This window comes from Pipistrellus hanaki (genome assembly GCF_964339955.1).
Source record: "Pipistrellus hanaki genome assembly, chromosome: 17".
NCBI lineage: Eukaryota > Metazoa > Chordata > Mammalia > Chiroptera > Vespertilionidae > Pipistrellus > Pipistrellus hanaki.
Window position 1 is genome coordinate 30,229,535 of NC_140519.1, and position 17,554 is coordinate 30,247,088.

At 39.3% G+C, this 17,554-nt stretch overlaps 1 protein-coding gene across 1 annotated transcript; it reads right to left on the reverse strand.

The window, feature by feature from the left end:
- Positions 1-1,642: 1,642 nt before the first annotated feature.
- Positions 1,643-8,673, reverse strand: UTP23 (UTP23 small subunit processome component). Its single transcript, XM_084865025.1, has 3 exons — positions 8,297-8,673; positions 4,101-4,275; positions 1,643-2,218 (listed from the first exon to the last, which is right to left on the reverse strand). The coding sequence occupies exons 1-3, from the start codon at positions 8,482-8,484 to the stop codon at positions 1,835-1,837; spliced, it is 747 nt and encodes a 248-aa protein (XP_084721151.1). The 5' UTR covers positions 8,485-8,673; the 3' UTR covers positions 1,643-1,834.
- Positions 8,674-17,554: the final 8,881 nt, after the last annotated feature.

Below are 17,554 nucleotides of genomic sequence, written 5' to 3' on the forward strand. Positions count from 1 at the left end.
TGTGTGCGCTGTACTGGCAAGCAAAGTGAGATGGCTCTTATTTTGTTATGCATAAAAGAAACAGTGTGATACTGACAGTCTTGATTGATGAAGTCATGGGACATTCTCCTGCTCTTCTCCCCTCCTCAGGACAGTCAGGAGTTAGGAAGGCTGGAGATCCTGTGATACACGTGATAATAGAGTTCATGCCAAAACCGGTTTGGCTCAAGTGGATAGAGCGTTGGTCTGTGGACTCAGGTTCGATTCCAGTCAAGGGCATGTACATTGGTTGCGGGCATGTCCCCGGTCGGGGATATGCAGGAGGCAGCTGGTCGATGTTTCTCTCTTATCAATGTTTCTAGCTTTCTATAAAAAATAAAATATATTAAAAAATAATAGAGTTCATTCCATCCAATTCATTCATTCACTCGTTCAAGAGTTAATAGGCACCTAGGACCTAGGTGCCGGAAATGACATCAAGTGCTACTGAAAAACAAGGGTGAAATAAAACAAGACCTTTGCACTTGAACCAAAGAAAAAACTAGTGACAGCTCTAAGTGTCTAAATATGTTGTTTCAGGAAATGATGATGAGACCTAAAACCCAGAAGCTGTGGGGATCAGGGCTGCCACCTCCCTGACCAGCTATCTGGGTTTACCGTCATTCTAATGTGGGCAGTGGGTGCTAACACACATGCATCTTCCACACTGCCATGCCATTCCTTGACCATCTCCTTTCTGTCCCTGCTCTTTCTCAGTGTGAACTCTCTGCCAGTATGAGCTTCATTTCATCATAAAGCTAAACAGCACCTGCTGGAGCTGCTTACCACATGAAAGATTTACTATCGTTGACTCAGTTTTGGAGATAAACATATTTCATTACATAGGGGCTATCATTTTCACAGCAACTGGAAAAAAGATCATTGTAAATAGTTGTGCAAAGTGATGAACATTTGGAAGATTTACCTTTTCAGCATTTGCTACCTGTGGGAAGGGTTAGATAATTTGTAACATCTTGGCAACTGAAGGGAACAGAATGCATCTTTCCAACTGCCTCAGGGAGTGGACAGTGAGCTCGGAATTGATTCATAGGAGGGGAAAAATGAAACACTCGAGCCCAAATAGCTTAACAGTAATATTTTCCCTTAATCACACACACACTAGAATCAATTGCATACCTTATCTTCTTTAGCTGCCATTAAAAACATCTAAAATGTGGAATATTTTGTTCAATCCCCTTAGTTACCTAATTCATGAATAAGTATGCATTGTCTGGCCACTGAGTGTATAATGTGAAACACAGTTTATTCTTTATTATTGTACTATTTTCTATATAAACAACTGTGAACCAATCCTGTACAAACTGACATATGCTATTCCTAATATACTTTGTCCTTATTATAAAGGAAAACCAATCATCCAGTCATTATTTAGAAATATAAGATAAATTCTATAAACCCTACATGAGTTGAAAGAGCAAGTTTCCTCTGTGAATGTGAAAGAGGCCTGCTTTTTTGTCACAAGCCTTTTGACACTATTTGATTTTTAAAACTATTTGCATATAATGTCGTGGGGTGAGGGGTGATGGTGAGAAAGAAACAAGTTTTACATCAACAAACACCCTCCAAAATCAGAGTAAGAAAAGTGAACACTGTCACACTTAAACCCATTAATTCATTATTTTGTTTTTGATTTACAAATAATTTTAGGCAAAGGCTTATGGATCTATATTCATTTACAAAAATAAGTTTTAGTTTTTTGTGTTGCCTTTTTTTTTTTAATTCTAAGTACTTCCACAGTTTTAAAAAGAAATTTACTTTTCACACTTGAATGTCATTCAAAGTATCAAAGGATTCCTTATCCTTCTGCATTTTCTGTTCCAGAAAGTACTTTTGAGGTCGATCTGTTCCGGATTCTTTTTCTTTTCCTTTTCTTTTCAGAGCAAGATGGTTTTGTATCCTGTGCTTTCTTCTTTTTCTTCAAACAGCTAAGGGGGTTGGGGCCACTTATCTTCTTGTGCTTTTTTCTTCTTCTCTGTTCAGGGTTTTTCACTAAACCCTGTTCCTCTTTGAGTTGCGTGATACTTTGCTTCTCATGAACTGAGACAAGCTGACCGGACTCTACCGCTTTAACAAAGGCAATTGTTTTGGGAGAAGGTTTGTCCAAGACAATAGTGTTCTGAATAATAAACATAAGAGGAACTCCAGGCCTTTTCTTTACCTTCATAGATAAATTCTGATCCTATTAAAAAGAAAAAAAGAATTAGTTCAAGTATGCCAGTTAAATGAGGTGCCTTAGACAGGTTTCTAAGAACTTCAAGAGGGTTATATGAAAAATAAAATAAATCAAAGGTTTTAATTTTCAAATTAGTATGCCTCATTATTGGGAAAACAGTATATTTTATGATAAAGAAAGGAAGAGAAACATAAAAATTGAACACAGTTAAGTGGCAACAATGTGAACTAGATTTATCAATATTCCAGGGCAATGATATTCAACCTTTTTCATATATATCATGGCACACATAAATTACTAAAATTCTGTGGTAGATCAAAAAATATATTTTGCTCGCCGAGACCGGTTTGGCTCAGCGGATAGAGCGTCGGCCTGAGGACTCAAAGGTCCCGGGTTCGATTCCGGTCAAGGGCATGTACTTGGTTGCGGGCACATCCCCAGTGGGGGGTGTGCAGGAGGCAGCTGATCGATGTCTCTCTCTCATCGATGTTTCTGGCTCTTTATCCCTCTCTCTTCCTCTCTGTAAAAAATCAATAAAATATATTAAAAAATATATATATTTTGCTGATCTAATGAAGAATAGGTATGATATTGATTTACTACTACTACTACTACTACTAATAGTAATTACTTGCCCTTTTTGCTCCAAAGTGACTTAAAAAATCAGGTACTATACTTATATATAAGAATTTCTGGGGAGAGATCAACCAAAGGACTTGTGTGCATGCTATAAGCCTAACCAGTGGTCATGGACAACAGCGGGGTGGGGGCATACGTGAGGAGGGGTTTAGGATGGGAATGGGGGGGATGAGGACAATTATGTAATACGATAATCAATAAATCAATTTTTAAAAAAAGAATTTCTGGTACCAAGATTAACCAATCAGATGCAACCTTATTATGTGATGTGACCGACCAATAAGATGCAACTCCAGGTTGAAAATGGCTATTTTAAGGACCGTGAATCACAAACTAATGCAAAGATAAAATGTTAGGTGATGTCCTGTGCCTTTGCTCTAAGATCACGCTCCAGAATGCTCACATTGGTTGAAGTAATAGAAATAAAGTAGGAATTAGCTGACTCAGATTCTAGATTCAGCTTTGCCTCTAATTATGTAATTTTATAATTCTGTTAGCATATTTATGCAAATCTCTATGAAAGTGAACTTCATTAATATCATCTTGAGAGTCTCTCTTCTCCTCCCTCCTAGTGTTTTAAAAGCCTGAAGCAGTTCCATATATATGAACAGTCTCAAATAACATGAAACATGACTTTTTTTTTTAATTTAATTTTTTTATTTTTATTTTTTAAAAATATATTTTATTGATTTTTTTTTTTGCAGAGAGGAAGAGAGAGGGATAGAGGGTTAGAAATGTTGATGAGAGAGAATCATCAACCAGCTGCCTCCTGCATATCCCCCACTGGGGATGTGCCCGCAACCAATGTACATGCCCCTGGAATCGATCCTGAGACCTTTCAGTCCGCAGACCAACGCTCTATCCACTGAGCCAAACCGGTTTCAGCGAAACATGACTTTAAAAAAAAATAGTATGAAATATAGAATAAGGAAAGAGACATTCATGAACATAGAATGCAAAATCTTTGCTGTACTTATCTTCCCTTCAAGAACTCAAAACATGTCAACACATCTGTATATCAATAAACTTTTATTTTAAAAAAGGAAACCAGTAATTGAGAAAATCAATATGCTTAAAGTTCTCAAATTCTCTAATGACAACTGCTTTTATTGATTGCAAATTAACTTAAAAGCTAGTATTTTTAAAAAGTCAAAGCACTTGAGCAAACCACTTTCTGATTATCAACAGCACCATATGAAGTATGGCTAGAAATGATTAAAATCGACTTTGGTTTTAAAAGTAGTATCACCTGTGATGCCACAAAATAATGATGGGGATTCCCCTCTTCAACCATGGAAAGCAGACATTCTGATCCACTCACTGCATTCTTGAAATGGGAACAATTTCGAACCTGGCATTTTTGTGCAATCAGTTTTGCCCCATATAATTCCTGTCCCAGTGTTTCCAACTCCTTTAACACACACCTGAAAAAGAAAACGTTATTAGTGGTTCACCATTATATCAAGTGTTCACATAAAGCAAATATAAAAAAATAACACTCAAATTTTAAAGAGCTAAAATTATATCAACACAATCTGAATTTTTAATACGATAGCCACAAACCATACAGTAGCCATTTCACTCTTAAAATACCTGGAAAATTCATACACCAAGTAGAAATAACAATAATAACAGTTAAAATTTACTGAGGGTTTATTATGAGCCAGGCAGCATGCTAACTGATCTTTACATAAATCCTTGCTTAATCTCAAAACAGTCCTGCGAAGTTTGGCAGCTTACTTTCAAATGATCCTGATGCTAGTGCATCTTAATTCTGAGAGATTTCAAGCAATATGCTCAAATTCAAATAAGTGGTAGAACAAAAATGTGAATCCAAGTAGTTTGATAATAGATGCCTTGCCCCAACCACACTGCTACGTTCTTCTAGTTCAAGTACCAATTGGTACACCCTGACAATATTTTCAGTTCTAAAAAGTAAAAATTCTCGCCGGGACCGGTTTGGCTCAACGAATAGAGCGTCAGCTTGGGGACTGAAGGGTCCCGGGTTCGATTCCGGTCAAGGGCATGTACCTTGGTTGCGGGCATATCCCCAGTGGGGGGTGTGCAGGAGGCGGCTGATCGATGACTCTCTCTCATCGATGTTTCTAACTCTCTATCTCTCTCCCTTCCTATCTGTACAAAATCAATAAAATATATTTAAACAAAAAAAATAAATTAAAAAAAATAAATAAAAAGTAAAAATTCTCAAGATATCAGATGGCTGCAAAACAACCACTACCTCCTTTCACTCTGCATGTTCATATTAATATGAGCCAATGTTTTTCCAAGTGTCATCTATAAATAATTCATACCAGAATGACAGTAATATTAAATTAATTTCTAGTTCGCTTCTCATCCCCAAATCTGCACCTCTTGTGGGGGCGTCAAATATGAGTATTTTAATAAGCTCCCAGGCACTTCTTCCATCTCACTAAAAAAAAAAAAAAAAAAAAAAAAAGACTACCAACTCAAAGATTTCTTCAAACCTAGCCAGCCCTCACCAGACTCCTTTGGTTACCCCCCTAGTGTGTTTTTGTTTTCATTTTTTTAAATATATATATTTTATTGATTTTTTACAGAGAGGAAGGTAGAGGGACAGAAAGTCAGAAACATCGATGAGAGAGAAACATCGACCAGCTGCCCCCTGCACATCCCCCACCGGGGACGTGCCCGTAACCAAGGTGCATGCCCCTGACCGGAATCGAACCCGGGACCCTTGAGTCCGCAGGCTCTATCCACTGAGCCAAACCGGTTTCGGCTTGTTTTCATTTTTTAAGAAAAAATTTTGTGTTCTATAGTCATCAGTTTTGGCCCCTATTTTGCGTTCCAAGCCCAAATTGCCAACTATTTCTTGAATAAATCCTATAGATGTCCTGACATCAGCTTTTCATTCACCATATCTAAAGTCTAACTACTTTCCTCCAGGGCTTGCTATCTGTTTGAATTTATTATCTGCCCAGACCTCCAGACCCCTACCCCATCAGCTGTTGGTATCTATTGTACCTCCATAATGTCTCCTTGCAGAACCCCTTAGGTTCCAGCTTTTCCCCTTCCAGGTTCAGGATCACATTATTCTTGATGGGACAACCACAACACAGGTGTGCCTGTCTTCTCTCTTGCTTCTCCAACATACCCCTCACATTGTTGCAATTATTTTTTCTAAAAGATAGTTGTCCTGCCGAAATTGGTTTGGCTCAGTGGATAGAGCGTCGGCCTGTGGACTCAAGGGTCCAGGGTTCAATTCTGGTCAAGGGCATGTACGTACCTTGGTTGGCGGGCACATCCCCACGGAGAGGTATGCAGGAGGCGGCTGATCGATGTTTCTCTCTCATCGATGTTCCTGACTCTCTGTCCCTCTCCCTTCCTCTCTGTAAAAAATCAATAAAATATATTTTAGAAAAAAAATTAAAAAATGAAAGATAGTTGTCCTGTCTGATAGCATTCTGATAGTTGTCCTGTCTGCTTCATCAAATTACAAAAACTCCAAATATCTTCAAACCTGAATATGAGTAAACCTTCTAACTACTAGTGGCAGCAAACACATTCTACCAAAAATCAAGTGATCTCATTTCTTAAAACCATAAACAGCAAATTTCAAATAGGGGGAAAGAGAACTGTTACAGTTTTAAAATCCTCAAGAGACATTGAAATCTTTATCTGTTCATGATACATACCAAAAAAATGACTACATAATATGCTTTAAAATAAACTATCAATAAAGAGGGGTGGAGGATAAATGAAACAAGGTTGTCCATGTCGATAATTGCAAAAGCTGGGTGACAGACATTTCATTATTCGGTCCTATTTTTGTGTATGTATGAAATATTTCAGAAGTTAAACTAAATTCTTTAGGAAAAAACGCTGTGGAATATAATTTCCTGCAGTACTTCTCAACTTTTTTTTTTTTTTTTTTTTAGGTCATAGCAATGTATTAAAAATATTCACATTTCTATGCCACATGGTGATAAATGGACAAGTAACCAACTCAGGGGCACAGGTTAACTAAGGACGTGTCTGGCAGCCCTGAAGGTTAAGGGGATCAAACATTTTGGGGTATCAATTCCCTATCTGAGGCACTGCTTGAGAAGTTCCGAATATGGAAAGCGGAAAGCTGTTCACAGAGTAGTGTTATGTGAGAAAAGCAGGCCATAAACACCGTATGCACAGGAAGATCACATTCTTGTGTGTCTGTGTATCTATAAAGAACTGAATGTATGATTCAGGCACGTGTTAATAGTGGCTACTCACTGATGTGGTATTATGGGTCATTTTAACTTTCTTTTTTCAAGTGACATTCTACAATAATAATAAAAACAAAACAAAACCCAAAACCGTTACATTTCTAAATAATAGCTCTTCATAATCTAGCCTCCATATACCTTTTTCCCAACTTCATTTCCAACTAATCTCTTTCCCAGGCACTTCCCAACTCCATTCCTTTGTCCAAAAGATCCTCACTTATCTCTTTTCTGTCACTCAAAATAGTCTGTCCCTCCTCTCAGAACTGAACTGTGGCTGGGCTCACATGCTATGTCCTCTAGGAAACCTTCAGGATTCCAGACTCCCTCCTCCCCACCCCAGGAGGTGCCATCCTAAGTGTTTCCACTCTGAGGTGTGGAAGCTAGCTGGCCCCCAAGCACAACTTCACTTTCTTGGTCTTGAGGGCATGGAGTCTGTCCTGTTTACCAAGTTATCTTCAGTGGCTGATTCCGTGCTTGGCATAGGGCTGGTCCCTTAAGACTGATGAATAGCCCCAGCTGGTCTTGCTCAGTGGTTAGAGCATTGGTCCTCGGATTGAACGGTCCTAGGTTCTATTCCGTCTGAGTCTCACATCGATGTTTCTCTCTCTCTCTCTCTCTCTCTCTCTCCCTCTCTCTCTCTCTCTCCCCCCCCCCCTCCCTTCCACTCTCTAAAAGTCAATGGGGGGAAAAAAAATGCCAGGGTGAGGATTAACCAAAACAAAAGGGCAGATGGATAAATAAATGACCGTAGGCAAAGTTCCTCACCTCCAGTCCTGACTTAACTTTTTGGGAATCGAAGAGGTTACCTCGCAGGGCAGTTGTGACGCTTGAAATTGTTTCACTTTACTTAAATTAGGAAAAGCCAGGCAAGTAACAGCAAGCGTTAATAGGGGATAGGTTTCAGACATCAATAAATGCTCTATGTTCCCTATGCCTCCTCACTTGATACTTCAGCGACATTATACGAGGTTCTGGTCTCTTTTTTCCAGATGACAAATCCAAGGCTCAGAGAGGTGAACTGGCCCAGAATGACAGCTGGTAGGACTGGAACAGAGACGACAAAGCACGTGGTCTCCATCGCCGGGCTAAAGAATCCCCACGATTTCAGGAGGGGCACTCTCTGCCTCCATGGCAGACGTCCCCAGCCCCCTGAGAGCCAGCCCTCACTGCCGCCGCCCCGGGCCCCGCCGCCCGGCCGGCCCACCTGGTGGTGCACAGCTGCGTCTCCGCCATGAGGTAGCGGGGCAGCTGCTCCCGCAGCTGGATGCGGCCCCGCAGCGCCGCCTGGCAGAAGGTGCCGTCCAGCAGGATCTGGTACGGCTCGCGCACTCCGAAATTGTTGCGGAAGAAGCCGAGGTGCTTCTTCGCGTGTTTCTGCCTCGTGATCTTCATGCCTGGCTTCCCCGGACCGAGGCCACGGGACCACCCGGCTGCCGCAAACACCGCCCTCACTGCAAACTACCAGCCGTGCCGGCTTCTCCCGGAAATGAAGCGACCGTGCACCCGGAAGTAAACACCTCCTTTCTCTCCCCCCCCCCCCCCCCCCCGCCTGCCCTCCGGTTTATCTCACCTCGGACGAGCGTGCGCCTCACCACCACGTGCCCTCGCTTTAAGGGGCGCCCCTCGGGGGGGGGCGAAACTTGGGGGCGGAGCTTGAGCCCGGGGGCGGAGCTTGGGGCGGAGCTTGAGCTCGGGGCCGGACAGTAATTGGGACGGGACGCGCATGCGCAGTGATGGGCTAAACGCAGTAAAAATTTACACCCCGTTCAGCGCGTTGCTGGCAAGCTGTCAGCCTTTCAAAGATTGGCCATAAGAGTCAGTGGTAATTAATATTAAGCCTTAATATGTTACAGGTACCTGTCTAAGTCATTTAACCTATATTAGTTTCTTTAATGTTTGCAATTCCCAAGTGAGGCAAGGAAAGGGATGGAAGTATATTGGACAACTATGCGCAGGTTTGTACTGGTTATCTTACTGTAAAGAAATGAAATATTAAATACCTTTACAAGGGGCACGCGTTTCTTTAGTGTCAGAACCATCGCTGGAACCCTTAAATGCAAATGTGCTTGTGACTTGTCCTCTCCTCCCCAACTATAATACCCTCAATCGGGAGCCAAACGCAGGGCAGAGTCCCACTGTTTTGTATCTTCTCCCCTGAAGACCCTCCTGAGCCGCCCACATGAGCTGTGGCGGGAGGAACCATCCAGAGCTTCGTTTTCTGCTCCTAACCCAAGCCCATTTGACTTCTAACAACTACCCACGAAAGCTGGGTTTAGCTTTCAAACTGTCAAATAGGTTGGCAGGACTAGATTGATTTTAAGAACCCCCTTTTTTTTAAAAAAAAAAAATGTATTTTATTATTTTTTTACAGAGAGAGATAAAGAGTTAGAAACATCAAGGAGAGAGAAATACCCATCAGCTGTCTCCTGCACATCCCCTGCTGGGGATGTGCACACAACCAAGGTACATGCCCTTGACTGGATGGAATCAAACCTGGGACCCTTCAGTCCAAAGGCCAATGCTCTCTCTATCCACTGAGCCAAACCGGTTAGGGCTTAAGAACCCTTTTTAAGTCTATAGTTTCTGAAGCAGGAAGACTACATCCTGGGCTAGTAACAGGAAGGTGCAGAGCTGATGGAGTGTTTAGAAATTACTTGGTCGACTTGATTAATGAAGAGAGTGAATTAGAAAAATTTGAGTGTTCTTCCCCCCCCCCCCCCCCCCCCCGTGGCTAATTGCCAAGTATCCGCCTCAGTTCAAGGCAAAATAACCAAAGAATGGGGAGTATAGAATTTTGCAGTTTTGTCCTCACCTGGAATCTGTCCCAGCTCTAAGTTTTGGCTAAAGATGGAGAGAAAGAACCAACACAGAAAAATGATTTACAAAGTGATTGAGATGTATTATTTGTACTTGGGGGTTTTATTTGAAGATAGAGATTTATGAAATTGGAACTAAGATATTCTATAATGTCCTGAGTCCCAGCACAACATCACTTAGATGACTGCTTTCATTTAACAGAAAATAAATTTAGGAATTGGAAGCCATGAAGAGTTATTATAGGATTGGGCTTGTGGTTCTTGAGTATAATTACTCACTACTTTCCAATCTGAATCCCCTCTTTATTCCTGTGTGCCAAACCCCCATTCTAACTATACATCCACCACAGAAATTATACCACTCCAGCCCTGAAAAACAGTTAAAACATTTAAAAATAGGCTCACAGATTTATCTTCCAGCTCCATCACATCGGCCATATTTCACTACTGAGAAAAATGTGGTCCAGGACTAAGAATTTGAGTCATATTCTAGTTTTTTTAAAATTTACTAAACTAGAGCATAACTTTTTTCAGGCTCTATATTTATAACAGTGCTATTTGCACACCTGACCCTTATTTTGCAAACATGAAGACAGTTTATAATGGTGAAGATCAAGTTTCAAACAGTTTTCTATTATATCAGTGTTTCTCAAAACGTGATACTGAGAGACAGGCAGAAAAGGATCTTGGTGGGCTAGTTTAAAATGCCCATTTCTCTTCTTTTTCTTTCTTTTCTTTTCTTTTCTTTTCTTTTCTTTTCTTTTCTTTTCTTTTCTTTTCTTTCTTTCTTTCCCTTTCTTTCTTTCTTTCTTCCTTTCTTTCTTTCTTTCTTTCTTTCTTTCTTTCTTTCTTTCTTTCTTTCTTTCTTTCTTTCTTTCTCTTTCTTTCTTTCTTTCTTTCTTTCTTTCTTTCTTTCTTTCTTTCTTTCTTTCCTTCCTTCCTTCCTTCCTTCCTTCCTTCCTTCCTTCCTTCCTTCCTTTCTTTCTTTCTTTCTTTCTTAATCCTCACCCAAGGATATTTTCCCAATTATCTTTTAGGGAGAGTGGAAGAGAAGGAAAGACAGAGAGAAATATCAATGTGAGAGAAACACATTAATTGGTTGCCAACTGCACAGGCCCTGGCCAGAGCTTGGGCCAGGGAGGAGCCTACAACCAAGGTACATGCCCTTGACTGGAACTGAACCCAGAACCCTAACCCTAATCCACTGAGCCAAACCAGCTTGGGCTAAAATGCCCATTTATGATTCAGAATAAGTATTGAGGGAGAGGAATACTATTTAGAGAGGAAGTGACATTTATTACAATTTCTCCAAATCATTATTATGTATATTAGTGTTTCTGAATGATCGCTTTCAGTAAACCATCATTGTTTATACAATATGTTTATTTAGTGGTCCACTGAACACTTTTTGGCCTGATGCCAAATAACCTAGTATGACCACAACTAAGGCAGAAACCAAATATGGCCATTATTAAATGATGTATTTGGATATAAATTTAAATCTGAGATTTTACTTTGAAATTATTATATTATTATTAAAAAGTTTAATAGTCTCTCTTTTTTTTGCCTTATGGCACAGGATCAATAATGTCTCAGGATTAATAGCTGCTAGTTCTTTTCTCAGGTCACTACACAGGACATTTTCTATGCCAAACAGATGGTCAACTAGGTAGGTAGGGAATTGATTTTTGTTCTTTATTTTTTCATACTCTTTATTATGTCTGGATAAAATATAATTCTTCATTATGTCTGGTTAAAATATAATTTATAATATGATGTTGTTGTATATGTTTTAAAAGGTTTTTCTTCATGAAATTTTGAAGAAGCCAAATTGACATGAGATTGACTTATTCCTGTAGGTGTGACTAATTCCCAAACAAGACTTTTTCATGAGCTGAAACCGGTTTGGCTCAATGGATAGAGCGTCGGCTTGGGGACTGAAAGGTCCCGGGTTTGATTCCGGTCAAGGGCACGTACCTTGGTTTTGGGCATGTCCCCAGTAGGGGGTGTGCAAGCCCCCGGTAGAAGGTGTGCAATAGGCAGCTGATTGATGATTCTCTCATCGATGTTTCTAACTATCTCTCACCCTTCAACTCTGTACAAAATCAATAAAATATATATTTTTAAAAACACAAAAAACTTTTTCATGAAAGATTCATGGCCTAAATGTCATTTTCTTATTTGTAAACAATAAATTCAATTCATGAAATTATTTTTTTAATTTCATAAATGCTAGAATACCAGATGATTCAGTGAAGATATATTTTGTGATATTATTCTGCCTTACATTATATTTAAATTCTTATAAACATTTAAGTACTTATACTTAACATTCATTAACTCAAAAAAGAATGCAATATTCTTCCTAATGTTATCTAGCTAGTACACTCTCTAAATAAAATATTTCTGTAAGTAAACCTTTTAAAACAACTACAAATTACAAAATTAGCACATGCCAATTATAACAAGTGGAACAATGGAACAGCACAAAGATATTCTTCCGTTCTCCCCTTGCCCAAATAAGACATGTTGACAACCTACTGTGTATCTTTCCATATTCATTTACTTCCCCAGCTGACCCTTGAACACCGGGGGTTGGGATGCCAACTCTCACACAGTTGAAAATCTGTGTATAACTTTTGAATCCTCAAAATCTTAATTATGATTGTCCCTTGGTATCCACAGGAGACTCCCCAACACTCTTCAGATACCAAAATCTGCAGATGCTCAAGTCCCTTTTATAAAATGACGTAGAACAATTGCACGCATTCGGCTCTGCCAATGTGTGGGTTCCCAAATGCAGATGGAAAATGTTGGTTTTGATCCACGATTGGTTGACCCCTGGAATTAGAAACCTGGGGGAAAAGAGGGCTGACTGTGTATTTATTGAAAAAACATACACATATAAGTATATCCATGCAGTTTAAACCTGTGTTGTTCAAGAGTCAACTGTTTATCATTTGCATATGTATATGCACACATATGTAGAGATTTTTGACACCCTATATTACTTTAAAAATCGAACCATATTTTATCACTTTTATTCACTTTTATTTTTTCCTTGGGGAATTAGCACAGCTCTCATTCATTATTTTTAATGGCTACATGAAATTTCCTACAAAAGCACCACATAATGGGAATGTGGTACAAACTGTGAATTGCCACCCAATATCTCATCTCTTCTTTTTAATAACAGAACCCTGATTTTATTCTAACAGTAATGTGCCAGAAAAAGAGAATCCATTTCCTAGTGTCCGTGCAGTGAAAAGTATATGGTGCAGTTCGAGCCAATGCTATGGAAGTGTTACAAGGGACTTTTGGAAAGGCTGCCGAAAGAGGCTGGCTTAGCTTGATGATGGGCATTTTCCCCCTATCCCCTTCCTTCCTACTCCCTGGAATTGGATGTGGTGAATGGAACCCCAGCAGGCCATTTTAGACCATGAGGTAGTCTAGAGCAGTGTTTCCCAACCTTCTCTCATGATGAGAATCACCTGGTGGAGTTGTTAAAACACAGATTCCTGAATCCCAACTAAGAAGTGCTAAACTAGGATTTTTGAGAACATATAGGTAAAATTGCATACCTAACTTAGTGCTCTGTATATAACATCTGTGTTAGAGCACTAGTTAAGTATACAATTTTACCTATATGTTCCCAAAAATTCTAGTTTAGCACTTCTTAGTTGGGATTCAGGAATCTGTGTTTTAACAACTCCACCAGGTGATTCTCATCATGAGAGAAGGTTGGGAAACACTGGTCTAGAGGATGGAGACCTCCTTCTTCTTACTCTCCTTCTCCTTCTTCTTCTCCTTCTCCTCCTCCCCTCTCCTCCTCTTCCCCATCTCCTTCCCCCTCCCTCCCTCCCCTTTCCTTTTTCCCCCTCCTCCTTCTCCAAGGATAAACTTACATTGACACATTCAATTTCTTTTTATATGCAGCCAAATCAAGTACTAATTGATAAAGTTAAAACTACTTGCCACAACCAGAGAATTTTATGCTAACAGATGTTTTCCATGAAACTTTGTAATTAGTTAGTGTTTGCCAATACAATTACCTTTTCTTTGAATAGGTTCAAAGCCCTAGTTTATAAGTTTTCTGGTAAAGGTAGAATACTTCCTCAAAGCCGAAACCGGTTTGGCTCAGTGGATAGAGTGTGGGCCTGCAGACTGAAAGGTCCCGGTTCGATTCCGATCAAGGGCATGTACCTGGGTTGCAGGCACATCACCAGTAGGGGGTGTGCAAGAGGCAGCTGATGGATGACTCTCATTGATGTTTCTAACTCCCTATCCCTCTCTCTTCCTTTCTGTAAAATATCAATAAAATATATATTTTTAAAAAAGAATACTTCCTCAAAGAAAAATAAACTAATTCCTTTTTATATACTCTAGAAGCTATCTTCACATTTGTTTCTTTTGAAAGTATAAACAATTAGATTTGAACTGGGTATGTTAGTGAGATGTATCTCCTGTTGAGAAACGTTAGTTAAATATGAAAAACTCCAGCTGCTTGGGCAAAAGAAACATCAAGGAAATAGTAGCGTAATTAGTGGCAATCCAGTTGTCAATGAAAGCAAGCAAGCAAGATTTTCTGTTTGTCAGTCCAGCTGGTACTGCCCCTTTTACTGCAGGTAAATGACCACCAAGAAGCTGTCTCTTAGAAAAAAAGTTTCAAGGGAAGTCTGTTTGTCAAAAATATTTCTAAACCAGACAGTAACCGGATCAGACGACAATTGTCATATGGCTGTAAAAGCAGACGAGCAACTTTTCTTGCTATCATAGTTTATTTGAAGGAAATCACACAGAGACCAAGTGAAATCAGTCGAAAGGAATTTAGTCATTCACTATCACAAATCTGAATAGTGCTCCACTGGGATTTCACAACATGTTTAATGGTAATAATTAAAGTAGTAACACAAACTCTCAAGAGAGGAGCAAAAACTTTAGAAGTGGCAGCAATGAGCAAAATGTTTTACTTTGATGCAAAACAAACTACCATTTGAAATTTAATTAAATAATAACTGAAACTGGTCATACTCTACGGGGCCTTTTATTTTAACCTACCGTATCAAAGCATTTTAGAAGATTAATGAATTCTTATAAAATTACTCTAGGTAAGCAAATATTATTACTATTACTTAAAGGAGTTTAAAAATTAAAAATTAGGTCAGATTATGGCATTAAAAGGGTTTTCTGAAAACACCCTTTATTTATATTGAACAAAATGTTGGAGACAACCCTTTCACTCTTGGTTTCATATATATTTTTAAGCAGCAGGAGGACTTCAGGGCAGAAACTGAGCGTCTGGTGGCAAGAAATTAAAGAGGCTTTCAATAATCCAGTAGACTATTATTTCAAAGTCTCATACTTACTATTGAATTTCACCAATATGAGGTATTAATTTCATGATATTATATTAAATAAAGTCCCTCTTAGAATCTGGGCAAATGTTTTCAATGCAAGATCACTTTGTTTTAATATTAGTTGTAAGTCATAAATCAAAATGCCGGGACGAGGAGGTCAAATGCCGTTTTTTAAAATTATTATGTTAGCAAATATATAGAAAATATCCACATGCTGAGTCGTATGTATGAATACTCTTTCTTTTTGTTGGCTCCCTTTTTGCCCTCCTTCATGTTCCTTTCACAATACTGAACAAATCACTTAGCCTTTCCAAGTGTAACCTCTTGTAGTCTCATTCCACAGAAGTACACAGAAGGAGGCATGTGCCTCAAATTGACCCCTATTAGACTAAAGAGAAATATACTTTCTTTTTCCATAGTCAAGCGAGAGGTTTTCTTTTTCTTGCAACAAACATTTTTTTAAAAAGTGCATCGTTTCCATTGTTACTGGCAGGTATTTTGAGATGATGGGGTAGTCTACCTGTGGACAGAGCCAAAACATTGCAGAAGACAGAGTCAAGAGAATCCTAAAGATATGGAACTGGGGTCTTTACGCTGTTTTGTTTGGAGTATGCTCCCCTTAGACATTTAGATGTACTCAAGGATGATAGAGTACATCCCCTTCTTGTTTAAAAAATGATTCTCTCCCCTCTCTACCCCCCCCCTCCCCACTTATTTTGTTACTTGTAGCCTGAAGCATATTAACTTAGTGGAATTTTGTTAAATCTAGGCAAACAAAATGTATTTAAAATGACAGTATTACCTTTTTGATACTTTGTTTTAAAGAAATTTAAGATGCTCTGTGTACTGCTCTTGTTTTATTCTTATTGTGAAGAGGCTGGGATGCGGAAGTAGCTGTTGCAATTAGCTGCTTTCAACTGTCTCCCAAAGGAGTCTTTTCCACTCAAGTTCAATATTAAGCAAAGTGCTCAGTGTTTTAAGCCAAATGATTCTCTTCGGTCAAATGAATATTTATGGACTTCTAAAAAAAAATATAGTAATTGAATCCAGAATTTTAGTTTTGGCCTATTTATATGTTGTTTCTTCTGGCTTTGCTTGCATCTAGTTTTTGTTTCTTAGACCTGGCTCATTAATTGTGATGGCGCCATATATTTCTTGGGTGAGGGTGATGGAAAAGTTATTGCCATTTCTTACTATTCCCGCAGAGCAGGAGTTTCTGACCTCCTTCTCGTGAGTGAGTAGTGTTGGATTGTAGAGTTCAACCTGTTAACTTGTGACTCCCTAAAGCAGAGGGATTAATCTAATGTTTTAAAAGCTCCAGTAACCATCACATAACACTCCCTTTCTCCAGAGAAAAAAAAAGATCTCTGTGCTCCTTCCTAGAAAATAATCAACACAAGAGCTAAAAATGCAATTTCCTACTTAAAACTTTTATTGAATACTAGAGGCCTGGAGCACTGATTAGAGAACCACTGAGGATCCTCAGCCTGGCTTGCACCCTCTCGAGATCCAGGACCACTTGGGGGATGTTGGATAGCCAGTTTTGGCTGGATCCCCCCTGGCCAGTTCCAGACAGGAGGGAACCCAATCCTGTGCATTGAGCATCTGTCCCCTGGTGGTCAGTGCATGTCATAGCAATTGGTCAACTGGTCATTTGGTCACTTAGGCTTTTATATATATAGATGGTTCTTCCTTACTTCCTTTGTTTCTAATGGGTACCTGAGCAGAACCACCCCAGGGTCGTATGCCATGAATGCAGTTACTTCCCAAGGAGACAGTAGCTAGAAAGGTCAGATTACTTTCTACCCTTTTCCTTCACACCAGATGCTAAGTTGGTCCTACGGAGGCTGGCTGGGAGCTCTCTGAGAGGGATAGAGAGCTAGAAACATCGATGATGAGAGAAACATCGATCAGCTGCCTCCTACACAATCCCTACTGGGGATGTGCCCACAACCATGGTACATGCCCTTGACCGGAATCAAACCTGGGACCTTTCGGTCTCAGACTGATGCTCTATCCACTGAGCCAAACCGGTTTCGGCGCTGCTTTTGTTTTTTGTTAATGTTGGCATGATTTCTTTTTTCCTGTCATTTTACTTTCATTATGCCTTTATCATTATATTTGAAGTCAGTTTCTTTTAGGCAGCCTAAGGTTAGGTCATTTTTATCCATTCAACCAATAGTTGTCTTTTAATTGGTATATTTAGAACAGTTATAATAACCTAATTAATAATATATTTAGACTTAAGACTGCTCTTTTGTGTATTTTTTCTATTCTCTCTCATTTTAT

Bases quoted from the DNA above. Each gene is read 5' to 3' on its own strand.
- UTP23 (XM_084865025.1), bottom strand. From the start codon at position 8,484: ATGAAGATCACGAGGCAGAAACACGCGAAGAAGCACCTCGGCTTCTTC. The intron at 4,276-8,296 runs GTGGGCCGGCCG...TTTCTTTTTCAG, and splicing joins ACGCAGCTGTGCACCACCAG to GTGTGTGTTAAAGGAGTTGG. The intron at 2,219-4,100 runs GTGATACTACTT...TCTTTTTAATAG, and splicing joins ATTATTTTGTGGCATCACAG to GATCAGAATTTATCTATGAA.